General features: G+C 41.1%; 1 protein-coding gene across 2 annotated transcripts in view; it reads right to left on the minus strand.

The window, feature by feature from the left end:
• The window catches only part of LOC136867003 (organic cation transporter protein), a 231084-nt gene that overhangs the window by 38366 nt on the left and 176162 nt on the right, over window positions 1-16556 (minus strand). For both annotated transcript variants that reach the window (XM_068226994.1, XM_067144101.2), the window contains 2 exons: window positions 7778-7903; window positions 4779-4969 (listed from right to left, as the gene is read on the minus strand). In XM_068226994.1, the coding sequence (XP_068083095.1) occupies window positions 4779-4969; window positions 7778-7903 (317 nt within the window). The remainder of the gene's footprint in view (window positions 1-4778; window positions 4970-7777; window positions 7904-16556) is intronic.

Below are 16556 nucleotides of genomic sequence, written 5' to 3' on the forward strand. Positions count from 1 at the left end.
ATATTTGTTCCTCTCAGCTGATTCCTAGTCATCCTGGACAGTCAACATCGCATCGCACTGCCATCATCCTAGTAGTTTCGCCTTTTCCTTTTACAGCATCATGGTGGAGGCTTGTGCATTTGGAACATATTAATTAAAAAAAATATTCAATGTCGTCATCTTCTGGTTGAAATCTGTTTCAATATGCCTACAATATCTACGTGTTGCTCTGGGACAATTTATTTCGGTAAGGTTGTCTCAAATAAGCTGGGATAGGTAGTAACAATTTTTCTTGACTAGAATGCAAAAAAATGATTTCTCTATGTTTTCCTTGTTTTAAATGTTCTTGTCAGCTGGATAACCTCTCAACTGTTTGAAATAGGCAGTATCGGCCAAATATACGTCGTCTAAGGACTGTTGTGACGTATCACTGTAGTAATCTTGATAACTATTTTCACAGGTAGTTTAATTTCGCGCAGCGATTTAACTTATGCAGCTAATGTTGTTGCGTGTTGCCGCGAATTAAAATTCTTGTCAATCTTCGTTGTTTACACCAAATAAGATGAATTCTCTTCCCGTAGTCGACTGCGACTTGCTTCCTGTAGGTCAGTTGAAAGAATGGATGTCAGAAGAAAACCTTCATTTTAATAATAGCTTCAAATAATCTCTATTCGCCATTCTTTTTCCATCGCCTTTTATGTACGGTTCCTTCGGTAAATGCCTGATGAGAAGATTACCATTCCAGCTCGTATTGACGCTTGCTGTTTTAACATTGACGTTTTAGTAACTTGAACTTCATTTTTGTTCCGATCAGCCCATATAAAGAACTGTGAAATGGCACAATATCCACTAAAGTAAAAGTGATATTTAGAAGCCCATCAATATTACTTCTCTCGAAGTGTACACATCTCAAATCAATACCATTAAAGGAATTGGAACATACAATGGAAATAACTATCAAATAGAAGAAACCTAGGCACAACCTTCAGCAAACCATTTTTAATGTCAAAAATTGTCCTCCATAATAAGAATGTGTTATATAACACCAATGGCAATATATTAGCTCAATAACATCAATAGATCCTTCTGACGCAATCATTTATAATTTAACCCGTAATAATAATGGCGTATGGCTTCCGGAGAGGCCTGGTGCAGGTATTTTTCCAGTAGACGGCCTATTAGGCGACCTGCATGTCTGTGACGATGAGGGCCCTACCTAGGATGATTTCTAATGTTGAATACACCACACAAACTCAGCCCCCGATCCATTGGAATTAACCAATTAAGGTTAAAATCCCCGACCCGGCCGAAAATCCAACCCGGGGCCCTCTGAACCGAAGGCCAGTACGCTGACCATTCAGCCAACGAGTCGGACTTAACCCGTAGTGAGGCGCGTTTAATTATTTAATGCTAGTGGTCGGATGTCGGTCGTTTCACCGCCCTTGGTTCTTGTGTCGAAATGACAATTTATCGTTATATGTTTAATGGAGCCTGGAAGTTATAGTGAGTATAGTAATGAAGTAAAAATTGTTTCAAACTGTACCGGGCGGTACACCTCCACTCCGCTAATTTAAAATGTGCGCCTGTTGAAACTCCTCTGCTGGAGGAAGTCTGAACTTTATCTACGCTATTAATTCTCTACTTTCTCAGATGTCACCACGTGGAAAATTTTGAGTTTTTGAACTGTGTCATTTTTGATGTGGTTTTGTTTCGCTTGAAGTAAGAAGTGTGAACTTTCTCTTCTAGAGGACACTACTGAAGATCAACAATAGTGCAACCTAGTGCGAAGTCAAAGAACTATTTTTTTGGAGAAATTTTTATTTCAAATGTTTGTCTTTGCTAATTTTTTTTAGTTATTGTTTAAGTTGGCTGTATACCCCTCTCTTTCCCCTTGTTTTGCATTTAACCAATCCTGAATTTCTTTGAGTTATTTCCGACCAATCCGATGTATCTTCCCCCAACTTGGATATGTTTCTGTACCCGAGCCAATAAAAAGTTTGTGGGAGGGTGTTTTCATTCCCCTAACGCCTAGAACCTTCCGCGAGAGGATATAAACTGCTGATTTTAGGGTCTCCGGGCCACTTATGTTCCATCTTTCAGTGTATAAAGTACATAGCAGGAGGCGGGAAGCGCCTCTTTCCTCGGCAGCGGTCATCAATAAGGTAATGGCCGATTAATAAATTCTTTCTTTGCTAGCTCAGCAGTTTAACTCTCGGGGCGGGTGCGAAGCGTTCCTTCATGTAACCTTTTCCTAAAATGTAACGATCTTTTCTTCTATTCTCTTTTAAGCTGCATATTGGGATAGAGAGTGCTAACCCTCTCGAGCTCCCACTCACATTGTCTTGAGGTGAACTTATTTTCTCAACCTATTCTTCGTTAATGTAAAACAAATTGCTATTTTCTAAAGTCACCTCGGTAGTATGGGATTAGCCCTTGCATTAGTGGCCTAGAGCCAGATTAGGGTTTTAAAAACAAGTGTATTAGGAGTGCAAGTTCGCCTCCTCTCAAATTGTTATTTTAGAGGTCATTTAATTAACCTGCTTTTCATTTAATAGACCTCAGTAGATTGGGTATTTTACCCCTGTGTTTATGTCCGTTGAGGACAACTTGAAGGTGGAGTTTGGTGTGGCTTGGGAGAGGCTTATATTTTGAGAGCGAGTGGCTCTTTTGAAAAAAAAGGTGTTGTATGCCTCGTGGAGGCTTTTCTGTGTAATTTGGAGCAAGGACTCCTAGGTATGAATGGGGTTTTCTGCCCCTCTGTTAAAACTCGTGTTTGGGGTAAAATTGAGCTGATTGCCCAAGCAGTGTAAAATCAGGGCGCGAAGCCCAAATCCTGTAAATATTGTAACTACCCTTTTTGATTTGCTACTTTGTACCTGCCATGCTTGTTATTTCTTTGTTTTAAAAAAGAAAATATAACCTTGTTAAATTTTAAATTAATTTTGCTTTCGTAGCTGGAGACCTATTCACACCCGCACCTTCTTTCACCTCTACCTACCACGGAAAAACTCCGTAACACAAACAATGCCATGACTTTTTCTTTCTCTTAGGATTGGTATTGCCCCCTCCTCCTTTGCGCGTAGTGAACTAGAACATGATGATAAAACAGTTGTGCGGTAAATTTGTCCAGATTGTTGTATTATCCTTTCCTAGAACGACAGTCCCACCAGTATCTGATAAATCACTCCCAGCGTTAGTTTCCTCATCGGAAAATTCATACTCGGTGTCCGTGTTATGATCACATTCTTACAAAATATCTTCTTCCCTCCCTTCATACCCACTAATTTCTTCCTTATAGTTAAGGGTTCATAGAACCGAGCGAGGACGCCAACTATAATGAAACTGTACAATGTATAACTCGGAATTACAGAATGAAAACACTCAACTGCTAAACTTTCACCTTCCTTTAAGGCGCGCCACGGTCTAAACGACCGACTCCGTGTTTATCAAAAATTCAATCAAAAACAAAGGAAAAATGATATTGACCATAAATTATAGTCTAACAGAGAAAGAGAACCTACAATGGGAAACAACACTGTAGGAGACTTTAAACAGTGTTATAACTGGGTGAAGGGACCGACGTGCGACCAACTGAGAGTTAAAACATTTTATCTCAGATATTGCAGATGCCACAATTCGCTTATTATTCTCATATTATAAAATTTGAAAAAACTTTAGAAGGAAATCAATGTGTGTAGGTCCTGTTTTCTGATAGAGGTTCGGAGATTATAAAGAAATGTATAACTTACAGATTTTCATAGCTTAAATTTTATTTATGCTGACATAACCCTATGCCCATTTATTTTAAGGAAAGGAAATCAGCAGGAGGCACATCTTCTACTAAGACAAAAATGCGACACATTGTAATATTGATACATGATAAATGGATATAATAAATGTAAACGATTCGTAGACTGTCATCAAGTAAATTAAATACAATTGGTACCCCAGTAATTTCTGAATTGCTATACACCTACGATGAAGTAATAGTCCACCAATATTTTTAAATATAAAGGCCAATATTTATTTTTACCCAAAGATACCATTTCCAGCACTTAATAAGTAGTGGCATATGCATATTTAAAATTTTTGGATTTCTATATACACAATATTTACTAATTTCAAGAAGAGAATGATTCGTATACAGCATTATACTTAAAGGTGAAAAAGAAAAACCCTTTCCCTATCAAATTTCATTAACGTTTAATAATAGGTATATCGACATTTGCATATGAAATGGAAATCCTCAGCCTGTTTCCGGTCATTCGACCGGGTCAGGGATGGAATAAAGGAAGCCCCATCTAGCGGCGAGGAGTGGAATTGTCCCGGCTGCCGAAGCCTGCCGCAATCCTCTGAGGAAATGATTAATGACTAACAGATGAAATGAAATCATATTGAAGAGTGTTGCTGGAAGAAAGATGACAGGGAAAACCAGAGTACCCGGAAGAAAATGTCCCGCCTCCACTTTGTCCAGCACAAAGCTCACATGGAGTTACCGGGATCTGAACCGCGGAATGAAGCGGTGAGAGGCGTGCTGCCGGCTGAGCCACGGAGGCATACATTCATCTATAAAATTCGTTATTCATAATTTTGATTTGACAAAATTCGTACACTGTTTTCCGTCAACCAAATGTGTTTTAGGGTCATAATAATCACGGTTAACATCATATTGTTTTAATGTTACTGAAATTAACACCATAAACATTCGTTTGTCTCCATGGTGGTCGGCGCTGTTTTAGTTGACACTGAATTACTGGAATACATATTTAATGGTAGATATGTGAGTGACAGCGGTTTACCATAGACTTGACGAAGGGTGCCAGCACCGAACCCAGTCGGCTGCACATACCGGCTGCTCCCATACCAGCGTTCCGTACGACTGTAGGTAGAAGCTCCCCGGAGAACAGGTAGAGAGCTGGCATGTACAGCGACAAGGTGATGAAAGATATGGCTGACAATCCGAGTCTTGGCCAATCACCAGCAAACATACCTGGAAACAAAAGAAAAAACCATGAGCTTTGTTATGATGACTAAGTTTTCATTTTTTCATCATTATCTATACATTGTTTAATAACTTTTCAAATTCCTCTGTTTTCTCTGCGTCCTAAATTCATATTACTCCACTTGTCATGATTTTAACGTCGCACTAACTCATCATTTTCAGCGACGCAAGGGCTAGGGTTGGGAAGGTAGCGTCCGTGGTCTTAATTAAGGTACAGGCGCAGCATTTGCCTAGTGTGAAAATGGGAAACCACGGAAAACAATTTTGAGGGCTGCTGATAGTAGGATTCGAAACCACTATCTTCCGAAGTCGCTTGGTGAGTGGTTCTCAGTGGTGATTCCTTACTTCAAAAATCATAACGCTGACCATGCCAACAAGTTAATCATCCGGTTTTCAACAACGTAACTACGCAAGAGCGAGTTTGCACCCATGGTGTACCTAAAATAAATTTAGGTGCCACAGTGAGCTAAATTTAAAGCCATGCCTCGCTTGAAATTTTCAGCTGGAGTACCATACAAATGAAAACTGCGTCACTCCCCCCCCCCCCATTCCATCCGAAGTTTGAATATTCCTAATCTCAATTCCAGAATTAGGATAAACAATTATTCATTCATAGTTATTGTTTTAATATTGAGGCTAACATATATAGCGTTTTTCGAAACTTTAATAAAAACAAGAAAAGCTATGCCACCTATTTTATTATCCTTGTATAATGCTTGATAAAGACATAAAGTCTTAAATTTTAAATTTCTTGTGGTGTGTTGTAAGAGATGTATTTAATTTCACGATCGTGTCTTATTTACGATGTGTATTTAAAAGAACAATGGTGGGGGGGCAGCTTGTTTTAATAAAATAAATGTTCTCACTTCGAACATTGATTTAGGAATTAGAAAGACATTCTGAAGACTTTCGTCTGGAGCGTGTATTGCATGGAAGTGAAACATGGACGATAACTAGTTCAGAAAGAAAGAGAATAAAAGTTTTTGAAACGTGGAATTACAGAAGAATGCTGAAGGTGAGATGGATAGATCGAGTTACGAATGAAGAGATACTGAATCGAATTGGAGGAAGGAAATCGACATGGACAAATTTGACGAGAAGAAGATATAGAATGAGTGGATACATTATAAGACACTCAGGATTTGTTCAGTTGGTTTTGGAGGGAAGTGTAGGCGGTAAAAGCATTTGGGATAGACGAAGGTACGAATATGACAAGCAGATTAGAGCAGATGTAGGATGCAGCAGTTAGGTAGACGGGAAAAGGTTAACACAGCCTATGGTGGCATGGAGAACTGCATTAAGCGAGTCTATGGTCTGATGACTCAAACAACAACAACAACAACAACAACATTATTAAGAACGGTTTTTAAACAATTAAAATATTCTTAATAATAGCTAGGTACTCGTATCTTTTAAACCTGTCATTTAAGCATTTCTTTGCCGGGTACATTGAACTTGTAGTGATGAGTGAGGGTACAACCTTATAGAAGTTTGAGAAACCTGTGGCTTGATGTTCAGCCAGATCTGAGTGAGTTTTCTTCTATCCATACATAATGTGTGATTAGTGACTTTTACATTTCATGTAATAGCTGAAGGCATTTATTTTCAGTTCGGATTCACTGTCAGTTAACTTATAACTGTTAGGACTAATTTTGATTAAATACATTTATTAACTATGGGGAAAGGAAAACATAAGGCAAAAATATACCTGTAGAAGGAGAAGAAGAAGAAACAACTTAATTAACATGGAATGACGTGGTTCATTCTTGAAGGAACATAATCAGATTCTATCAAATCACACTCAAATATATTTAAAAATGCATATATATTAATGTTTTATTTAACTAAGTTGCTTTTATCAGGCATAATTTTATTATTAAGTCCACAAGTCTTATTTTCCTGGTAATTTAAAAATGTATTTATTCAAAAAAAATTGGGCAGACAGTAGAACCTAACAGTTATAATTTTTTCCAAATATGATGACTTTTACTTCAATTAATTACAAGGCGTGATCAAAAAGTTTGCGTTTGAGGGCGTTGCTGAAGTGGACATGCAACGTAGCGAGACTCCGATAAGGGTATATACGTACGGATATGCAGGTAAAGGGTTAGAGTGACCTCTCGTGTCATGTTGAGGTGCGTGCGTTAAATGCGGCCACGTGAACTATGGCGACGTTATTAGCATATGAGTCCAAACAGGACCAACGTGCTGTTCTTGGCTGCTGATGGTCAAACACCGAAGAATGAAGACTGTGTATGGGGCAGCATGTCTATCGAAAACCACTGTTATGGAATGGTGCACCAAGTTCCGTGCGGGTCGCGTTTCGGCACAAGACGCTGGTCGATCTGGGAGGCCAGCCTCACCCATTACGGACAACAACAAGCGGGCGGTGAATGAGGTGATTAGGGTGGACTGGCGAGTACCATACGATTATTACGCTTTCTGTCCCCTGATAAAGGCCTTGAAGGGTCGACGCTTCCTGTCGGCGAGGATGTGCAGCAGGCGGTTACGGACTTCATCACGCAGCAAGACATGGTGTTTCATCACACGGGGATCTTCAACCTGGTGCATCGGTGGGATAAGTACATCAGTCCTCTCGGCGATTTTGCCTGATTGGCATCCCGATTGAGGACTGTACGGCCATCGAACGGGAACTTTTTGATCGCCCCTTATCTCGACTTACTTCAGGATACAGTCTTACCTCTCACTCGTATGTTTGTACATTAGTATTATTATTATTTCTGAAAAAAAAGAAGTGTACATGTTGCAATAGAAGCCACTCAAATGGACACGTACCTTTGGGACAGGTAAGCAGCAAGAGACAGGCAGCTCCAGCGATCAGCTGTGACAGGAGAATACTCTTCCGCCGTCCTATACGCACCACATAGATGGCACCCAATATGCCAGGGACACCTATGAGACCTAAAAATACAACATCAGTTTATTATTTCTTAGGCCTTGATACATTACACGGGGTTGCGAGGTAGGCAGTTTTAAACCAAGGTGGCGGGTTCTCTAATACGCTAGTCCCGTGCTATAGTTCATTCCATGTTAAGAATACAGTATTGCTCAAATGAGAAAGGGTTGCCATATCGAACGGCTCTGCTCAACACCATCACATAAATTTGTGAAAATCAGTATTTAGGCAGGAGATAAAAAGCAGAAGAAACTAAGCGGCAATTTACTTTTATGAACTAAAGGGGTGGGGGATTTACAGGGGCAATTTTTGGTTTGTACGGGATCAGAGGTACATTACGGCACATGAAAGACTCAGTATTGAAGTGTAAGACAAATTGGGACAGAAAATAGAAAAAATATCTTTTATGGGCTCGAGGGATGAGGGATGCATTTAATTGCATTTAATAAATATCCCCAGGCAACACAGGGTACTATTTGTGCTGTCGTATCACTCACAAAAACAATAGTAAAAATTAAATGAATTGGTAAAATTAAAATGCGCTTAAGGAAGAACAGCTAAGTAACAAAAAAATCAAGCACAAATAAAACAAACGGTACTTTTTTATCTGTACTAATTATGCCATGACGTATCGCTGCACAACACAACACCAAAAATGCCAGTAACAACTTCTGTACAGTACAAAAATAATAGAACACACACAAATACTCTTCAATATGCAACTAACTCTCACTCAACACAAGACAACTACGCACTGATTTAAAGCCTACAAACAATATTGTAGATGACTTCACTACAGAAGTGAGCTGCCGGCGGTTCAAAGAGTGAGGGACTACACGATACTTGTACCACAGCAACACAGAAGAAGGGAAATGAAGGAAGGAAACGAAGCGATGGCTGTTCCTGTCATTGTGCTTCCTCCCTACAAATATATTTATGAAAAAGAAACTGTTATGTAGTTATTTTAATAACTTAAGGGCAAATATGACTCGTCCTTTTTGTATGTTATGTAGAATACATTACAAAGCACAGTATAATGTCCCTTAATCACGAGGAATTATGGGTGTCTCAGAGGGGGTGTGTTCACTCCTTGTAGGTCCGTAAGAGCAATACTGTATTCTTAACGTGGAATGAGCTATAGTACGTAACAGAACTCATATTTCCCTACCTGCTCCACTTCCATGAACTCTGATTGGGACTTGGTGCTATCTTAAGGGTTGATGCTGCTATCTTAAGGGCTGATGCTGTTCTTGGCACTAGCTTTATGCGAAAGTATGAATTCAAGTTGCTGGTTTCTGCTGTGATTTGCATTATGATGTGCGTTTGAAAGGGTAATTTTATCACAAAGATCCCGTCCGTGAGTCAGAGGAATTACCAGACACAGCTTAAGTCCATGAACCATCCGGGACTCGAACCAGTGACACTCTGAACCGAACACCGATGCGCTGGTCATCACACCGAAGTAACAGCCGCATAAAAGAACTCCGGGTGGGAAAATAATTCTGGCAAGTGAGCCTCTCTGTGAACTATAATAATAATAATAATAATAATAATAATAATAATAATAATAATAATAATAATAATAATAATAATAATATCTTGTGGGACATGAAGCTGCACCGGCCCCGCGGTGTAGAGGTAGCGAGCCTGCCACTTACCCGGACGCTCCAGGTTCGATTCCTGGTCAGGTCACTGATTTTTACCTGGAAGTGCGGGCTGGTTCAAGATCTTCTCAGCCTACGTGATTGCAATTGAAGAGATATCTGACGCTGAGATAGCGGCCCCGGTCTAGAAAGCCAAGAAAAACTGCTGAGAGGATCTGTCGTGCTGACCACATGACAGCTCATAATCTGCAAGCCTTCGGGTTGAGCAGCGGTCGCTTGATAGGCCATGATCCTTCGGAAGGTGTTGAGCCATGGGGTTTGGGTTTTGGGACATGAAACCAATAAAATGACTACGTTGTCTGTGTTTTCTCTTTGAACAAATACCATACATCAACCTTATTACAGGGAGAGCTGGCCGTGTATTTAGAGTCATGCAGCTTTGAGTTTGCACTCGGGAGATACTGGGTTCGAATCCCACCGTCGGCAGCCCTGAAGATGGTTTTGCGTGGTTTTATATTTTCTTCTTTCTTTCTTAATCTGCTTACCCTCCAGGGTTGGCTTTTCCCTCGGACTCAGCGAAGGATCCCACCTCTACCGCCTCAAGGGCAGTGTCCTGGAGCTTCAGACTCTGGGTCGGGGGATACAACTGGGGAGGATGACCAGTACCTCGCCCAGGCGGCCTCACCTGCTATGCTGAACAGGGGCCTTGGTGGGGGATGGGAAGTTTGGAAGGGATAGACAAGGAAGAGGAAAGGAAGCGGCCGTGGCCTTAAGTTAGGTACTATCCCGGCATTTGCCTGGAGGAGAAGTGGGAAACCACGGAAAACCACTTCCAGGATGGCTGAGGTGGGAATAGAACCCACCTTACTCAGTTGACCTCCCGAGGTCGAGGTGACCCCGTTCCAGCCCCTCGTACCACTTTTCAAATTTCGTGGCAGAGCCGGGAATCGAACCCGGGCCTCCGGGGGTGGCAGCTAATCACACTAACCACTACACCACAGAGGCGGACGGAAATGCTGGGGCTGTACCGTAATTGAGGTGACGGCGAATATCTTCCCATATTCCATTCCTGCGTAGCCGAAAACGTTGAATATGTTTGTGCAACGTTAGGCCAGTTCGTTAACCTTCATACAACGTAAGGAAGACGTTGAAACATCGAATGTCAATAAGGTACATGAGTGCACCACAGAAATAGGCCATTAAAAGGGCAAAAAGATTCCCCGGGGCAAAAAGATCATCGTTAATATCAGCTCGATTGGTTGTACCATCGTGTGGAGAATCCGAAGGCTAAGTCTTCAGATAAGGTCAATCTGTCTTGTGAGTTGGATTCACTGGGATTTATTTTTGAAAATGTTATAGGCTTACATGAAAACGTTGATCTAAGGTAAGTGACTGTTTTTCTGACGGTTTTTTTTTTGTCCCACAGTGAATAACTGGATTTACTGACGAGTATGTGTCTTGTCCGCCTCTGTGCTGTAGTGGTTAGTGTGAATAGCTTCCACGGCTGGAGGCCCAGGTTCAATTCCTGGCTCTGCCACGAAATTTGAAAAGTGGTACGAGGACTGGAACGACTCAGCCTTCGGTGGTCAACTGAGTAAAGGGGATTCGATTCCCTCCTCGGATATCCTAGAAGAGCTTTTTCGTGGCTTCCCACTTCTCCTCCAGACAAATGCTGGGATTGTACCTAAGTTAAGCCCACGGTCGCTTCCTTTCCTTTTCCTTATCTATCCCTTCAAATCTTCTCATCCGCTTACAAGGACGCTGTTCAGTAAAACAGGTGAGGCCACCTGTTCGAGGTACTGGTCCTCCTATCCACTGCTATCCCGACCAGACGTCTCACACTCCAGGACACTGCTCTTGAGGCCGTAGAGATGGAGGGTAAACGGATGTGTCTTGAGCATTAAACGCACATACTTCCTGACACTTCATTTCGTCCTCACTAGATGGCATGTAGTGGTTGCGTTGTGTTTCCTGTGGTAGGAAGAAATGGGGAAAAACGATCAGTGAAGGGGATCATAATGCCCCATTATTAAAATGTCCGGGATCAGTGCGTGATGGCACAGAGTTCAAGCTGCTTCGTCTGTCACCAAGACGGATCGAGTTCGATTCTTGATTACTGCATTTGAGATTTTCGAGGGGAAATGCCACGTTTGTTGGTTCGGCAAGGCCTGCATTGCCAACTAGAACTTATATGAGGCATCTCACTTTCCAGATCACGATTCACCCCAACCAGGATTGAGTGGAAAGTCTAAGCACAGAGCCTATGTCTGATAAAACATCATTTCGTTCAGTATCAACAGCTAACATTAGGGCCATTCCTAAAATAAAGGGACCACGACGTATAATAAAAATAAAAAGGGTTGTTGCAGCAGTTTTGATCTGTAGCCCTTATAAAAATTCTTCAGTGGAAGGAAATAAAGAGTAATGAGAAGGAGAAAAAGCAGGCTGAGAAGAAACAAAACAGAGGGAACAAAAGTGTTGGATCAGTTACGAAAATAAATATTAAAAAAGACGAAGCAGTCATCTAGGAATGAGAGTTCCGATAAAGATGATGATAATGATAGGCCCTAATCCATAATGCATTTATTGCTATGTTACCGTTTTACGATCTGTGTGTGTCAAATGTGAAAACAACTGGCTCATGAACAATGTGCTCGAGTAGATAATGATGATTATGATGATAATGAAGGTGATGAGGTCATTTGTAATAGACCTAACTGTAGGCCAAAGAGGAAAGGATTCCCACTAAGACGTAGGAAATTAAATGTGTAAAGTCATCCTTCTGTTTTATATAATGGAGTGTGGCTTCCAAAGAGGCCTGGTATAGGTCTTTTGATTTGACCCCCATGGGCGACCTGCGCGTCGCGATGAGGATCAAATGATGATACATACGGTGCATACACCCACTCCCCGTGCCAGCGGAAATAACCAATTATGGTTAAAATTCCCGATTCTGCAGGGAATCGAACCCGTGATCATTGTGACCAAAGGCCAGCACGCTAATCATTTAGCCATGCAGCCGGAGTCTGTTTTCATTATTTTATGTGTTCTTGAAAACACCATTTTAACATTTTACTTTTGGCACTTTGTGATGAATATCTATATATATAAAATAAGAGTTTTGTCTGTACATTGCTCAGAATTTGAAAATAATGGTATTTCTGTATCGGTCATGTCCATAGTAACAAGAAAATGCACTTTTTACTTTTCCGTAATGTCTGTCTGTCTGTCTGTCTGTACACGCATCACGAGAAAACGGTTGAAGAGAATTTAATGAAAATCGGTATGTGAAGTCGGGGGATGAGCCTCTACAATCTAGGCTATAAATCATTTTACTCACGCTGAGTGAAATGGTAGTTTAGGGGAAGGCCTGAAATTGAATTCTCAACTATTTATGTTATTAGTGGTCTAATGAAAATCGGTATGTGAAGTCGGGGTATGACCCTTTACAATCTAGGCTGTAAATCATTTTACTCACGCTGAGTGAAATGGTAGTTTAGGGGAAGACCTAAAATAGAATTCTCAACTATTTATGTTATTAGTGGTGAAAATAGGGATGCAAAGTTGGGGAATAAATTGCTACCACCTAGGCTGTCAATAATTGTATTCACGCTGAGAAAAATGGTAGTTTAGGGGAATGCCTAAAATTTAATTCTCAAATATTGTTGTTATTAGTAGTCCCATCTTGATGAAAATCGGTATGCAAAGTCAGGAAATAAGTCGCTATAGTCTAGGCTGTAAATTATTTTATTCACGCTGAGTAAAATGGTAGTTTAGGGGAAGGCCTAAAATGTAATTCACAAATATTTCATATTAGAGGTGTAATCGATGAATGCTACATAACTAAGGTTATATAGTATTAAATTTCCTATTATTCATGTCTTATACATTGTTACCGTTCTGGCTATGATCACAAAGATATTCATAAATTTGGATTTTTGTTACTACTGTAAGTCCATATCAGCGCCGAGTAACGAGAAAATGGGTAAACAGTATTTAATGAAAATCGGTATGTAAAGTCGGAGAATACGAAACTACAGTTTACGGTATAAAATATTTTACAAATCACAGAGTCGAAAGAAAAGCAAATGTGTAGGCCTACACTATAGAAAGCTCATAACATTGATCAACAATAACATTACATTGACCATTGTTTGTCGTGATGTGCTTTGTGTCTTCTGTTGCCCCTCATCTCCGTTAGATAGGATTACTGTTGCGTACAGAGTATTTTTTATTTGATTTACGTCGCACCGACATAGATAGGTTTTATGGCGACGATGGGATAGGAAAGGGCTAGGAGTGCGTTAGGCCTTAATTAAGGTACAGACCCGGCATTTGACTGGTGTGACAGTGGGAAACCACGGAATACCATCTTCAGCGCTGCCGACAATGGGGTTCGAATCCACTATCTCTCGGATGCAAGCTCACAGCTGTGCACCGCTAACCACACGGTCAACTCGCCCAGTCGTACATAGTGTAACAGCCTCCCTGAATATTGATGGGAAGTAGCTGGGGAGTTAGATAACTTTCTTCTTTAGCATGCCATTCCCCTGGTTTATAAATTTTCTGATACTACTGGTACGTAACACACTGGATCATCATAGCATTCGGGCTATTCAATCCCTACTCTGAGGCACTGATTGGAATGAACAATGTGCATATTTAGCGGAATAATGGCAGATGAGTGTTCATGGCAAACTGCGATCTGGTCATCCCAGCTCTGGAACTTTGGACTATTAGATTGGCACCGCAATCTAACCGCAGCACTGTTCGTTAAAAGTGATAAAACGTGCGGCTTTCCATTTGATCGAGTATTTTATATGATAGCATTGCTTTTAATTGCTACATTCATACTTACGTTTTTGTAATGACCTATGTTGATTTCAGTTAGGAAAACCACAAAGTCAGTCTTTCTGAGAATCCCGTAGCGAAGCACGGGTACATCAGCTAGTAAATTGATAAACCAGTTCCTGAGTTATTTAATTAATTGTATACATTTATCTTCCACTTCCACTCCCAGATATTTAATAAATTGTTCCAAGCATGTGGCAAAGAGGATAATAATAATAATGGCGTATGGACTTCGGGGAGGCCTGGTGTGGGTCTTTTCCTCGTAGACGGCATATTAGGTGACCTGCTTGTCTGTGAAGATGAGGGCCCTACCTTGGATGATTTCTAATGCTGAATACGTCACCCAGCCCTCGAAACACTGGAATTAACCAATTAAGGTTAAAATCCCCGACCCAGCCGGGAATCGAACTCGGGACCACATGGACCAAAGGCCAGCACGCTAAACATGGAGCCATGGAGCCGGACGCAAAGAGGATAAATCGTTGCAGTAAATTTTAAATCAAGTACAAATAAATTGAACTATCAGAAATGTAGTGGTGATTATTGTTTTAAGAGGTAGTACAACTAGGCAACCATCCTCTATATAACACTAATCAGAGAGAAAATATTGAAGGGATCCGACACCGAAAAATGAAGGTATCGGCCAAAGAAAGACAACGGCCATGGAGTGCGTGAAAATGAAATACTCCCTAGCCCTCGACACCTAAGACCGTCGGAGTAGGAAAAGAACAAGAGTTGACCAAGGGTTGGATAGGATAGATGAAAAAGTGAGGAGCCTCGCAGTTAAACAAAATCTGGAATCAGCTAAGATCCCCGTGGCCGCTTACAAACGCTCCCAAGTTAAAAGCCCCTCGGGCCCCTTTTAGTCGCCTTTCACGACAGGCAGGGAATAACGAGGGTGAACTATCTTAGAAAAAGGGAGAGGATCATATTACCCCAGAACTCGGGGAAAATGATCCCGTGAATTAAATTTGTATGTGGGTATATTCTGTGCTGTATTTCTTTCTTTCTTTCTTTCTCTTTCTTTCTTTTTTAATCTGTTTACCTTCCTGGGTTCGTTTTACCCTCGGAATCAGCGAGGGATCCCATCTCTACCGCTTCAAGGGCAGTGTCGTGGAGCGTGTCTTTTTCTTGGGCCGGCGGGCTACAAATGTGGAGCAGGAGGAGGAGGACCAGTACCTCGCTCAGGCGGCCTCATCTGTTATGCTCTAAAGGGGCCTTGTGTCTGTGGTGGGGGGAGGGGGCGGACTGAACGATCGGAAGGATTAGACAAGGAAGAGGGAAGGAAGCGGCCGTAGCCTCAAGTTAGTTACATCTCGGCATTTGCCTGGAGGAGAAGTGGGAAACCACGATAAACCACTTCTACTCAGTTGATTACCCGGGCTACTGGATCCCGTTCCAACCCTAGTACCATTTTTCAAAATTCGTAGCAGAACCGGGAATCGAACCCGGGCCTCCGGGAGTGGCTAATTACACTAACCACTACATCACAGAGGCGGACTGTATTTACGGTATAAAATTCCAAAGAACCTTTTCAGTAAAAGTTAAAATGTGCACCTGAGCATATGTGTCATTTTCTGTAACGTACAGTGTTGTTTATAAAATATACGAATTCATTTACCTTAGAAGGATCATTTTGCGTTCATCTCCCAGTAAATTCTTCGAAATAATAAATAAAAAGATCACAAATCCACGGTACCCCGGACAAAGCTGTAGTCTCGAACCTCGCAATCTAGTTCTTGACGTTCAAACTCTCCGGATTCTCTTTCTCACAGGTGAGTTTCTGCAGACACGACAGTATATTGATTTGCATGTTAAGTTTTTTATAACGAAGGGAAGTGCGTAAGACCGTAACAAGAAAGCTTTTCAAGCAACAACACATAGGAATTTAATACTGTAGTTTCTTAACAGTAGGATAACATGCTATTGCTTGAAGCGGGTGATTCTCCCGCTATGGCGCTAGTAGTGTAGTTGCTGCACGTTAAGAAGCAGAGGGCCTTGTAACAACGCTAGATGTCTGTACTGTATGTTGCACGGAACATGGGACTACGCGACGGTGCATAGAATCATCCCAAGGTACTTTGTGGAATTTCTTAGAACTACATGGAGAAGTACGAAAATTAGAAAATGATAATCTTATACAAAAATTCTAGTTTCTTCATAGCCTTCAGATTCTTCACTTTAAAATGAGGGGTCGCTCACT

Source organism: Anabrus simplex, chromosome 3 (genome assembly GCF_040414725.1).
Source record: "Anabrus simplex isolate iqAnaSimp1 chromosome 3, ASM4041472v1, whole genome shotgun sequence".
In the NCBI taxonomy this organism is placed as follows: domain Eukaryota; kingdom Metazoa; phylum Arthropoda; class Insecta; order Orthoptera; family Tettigoniidae; genus Anabrus; species Anabrus simplex.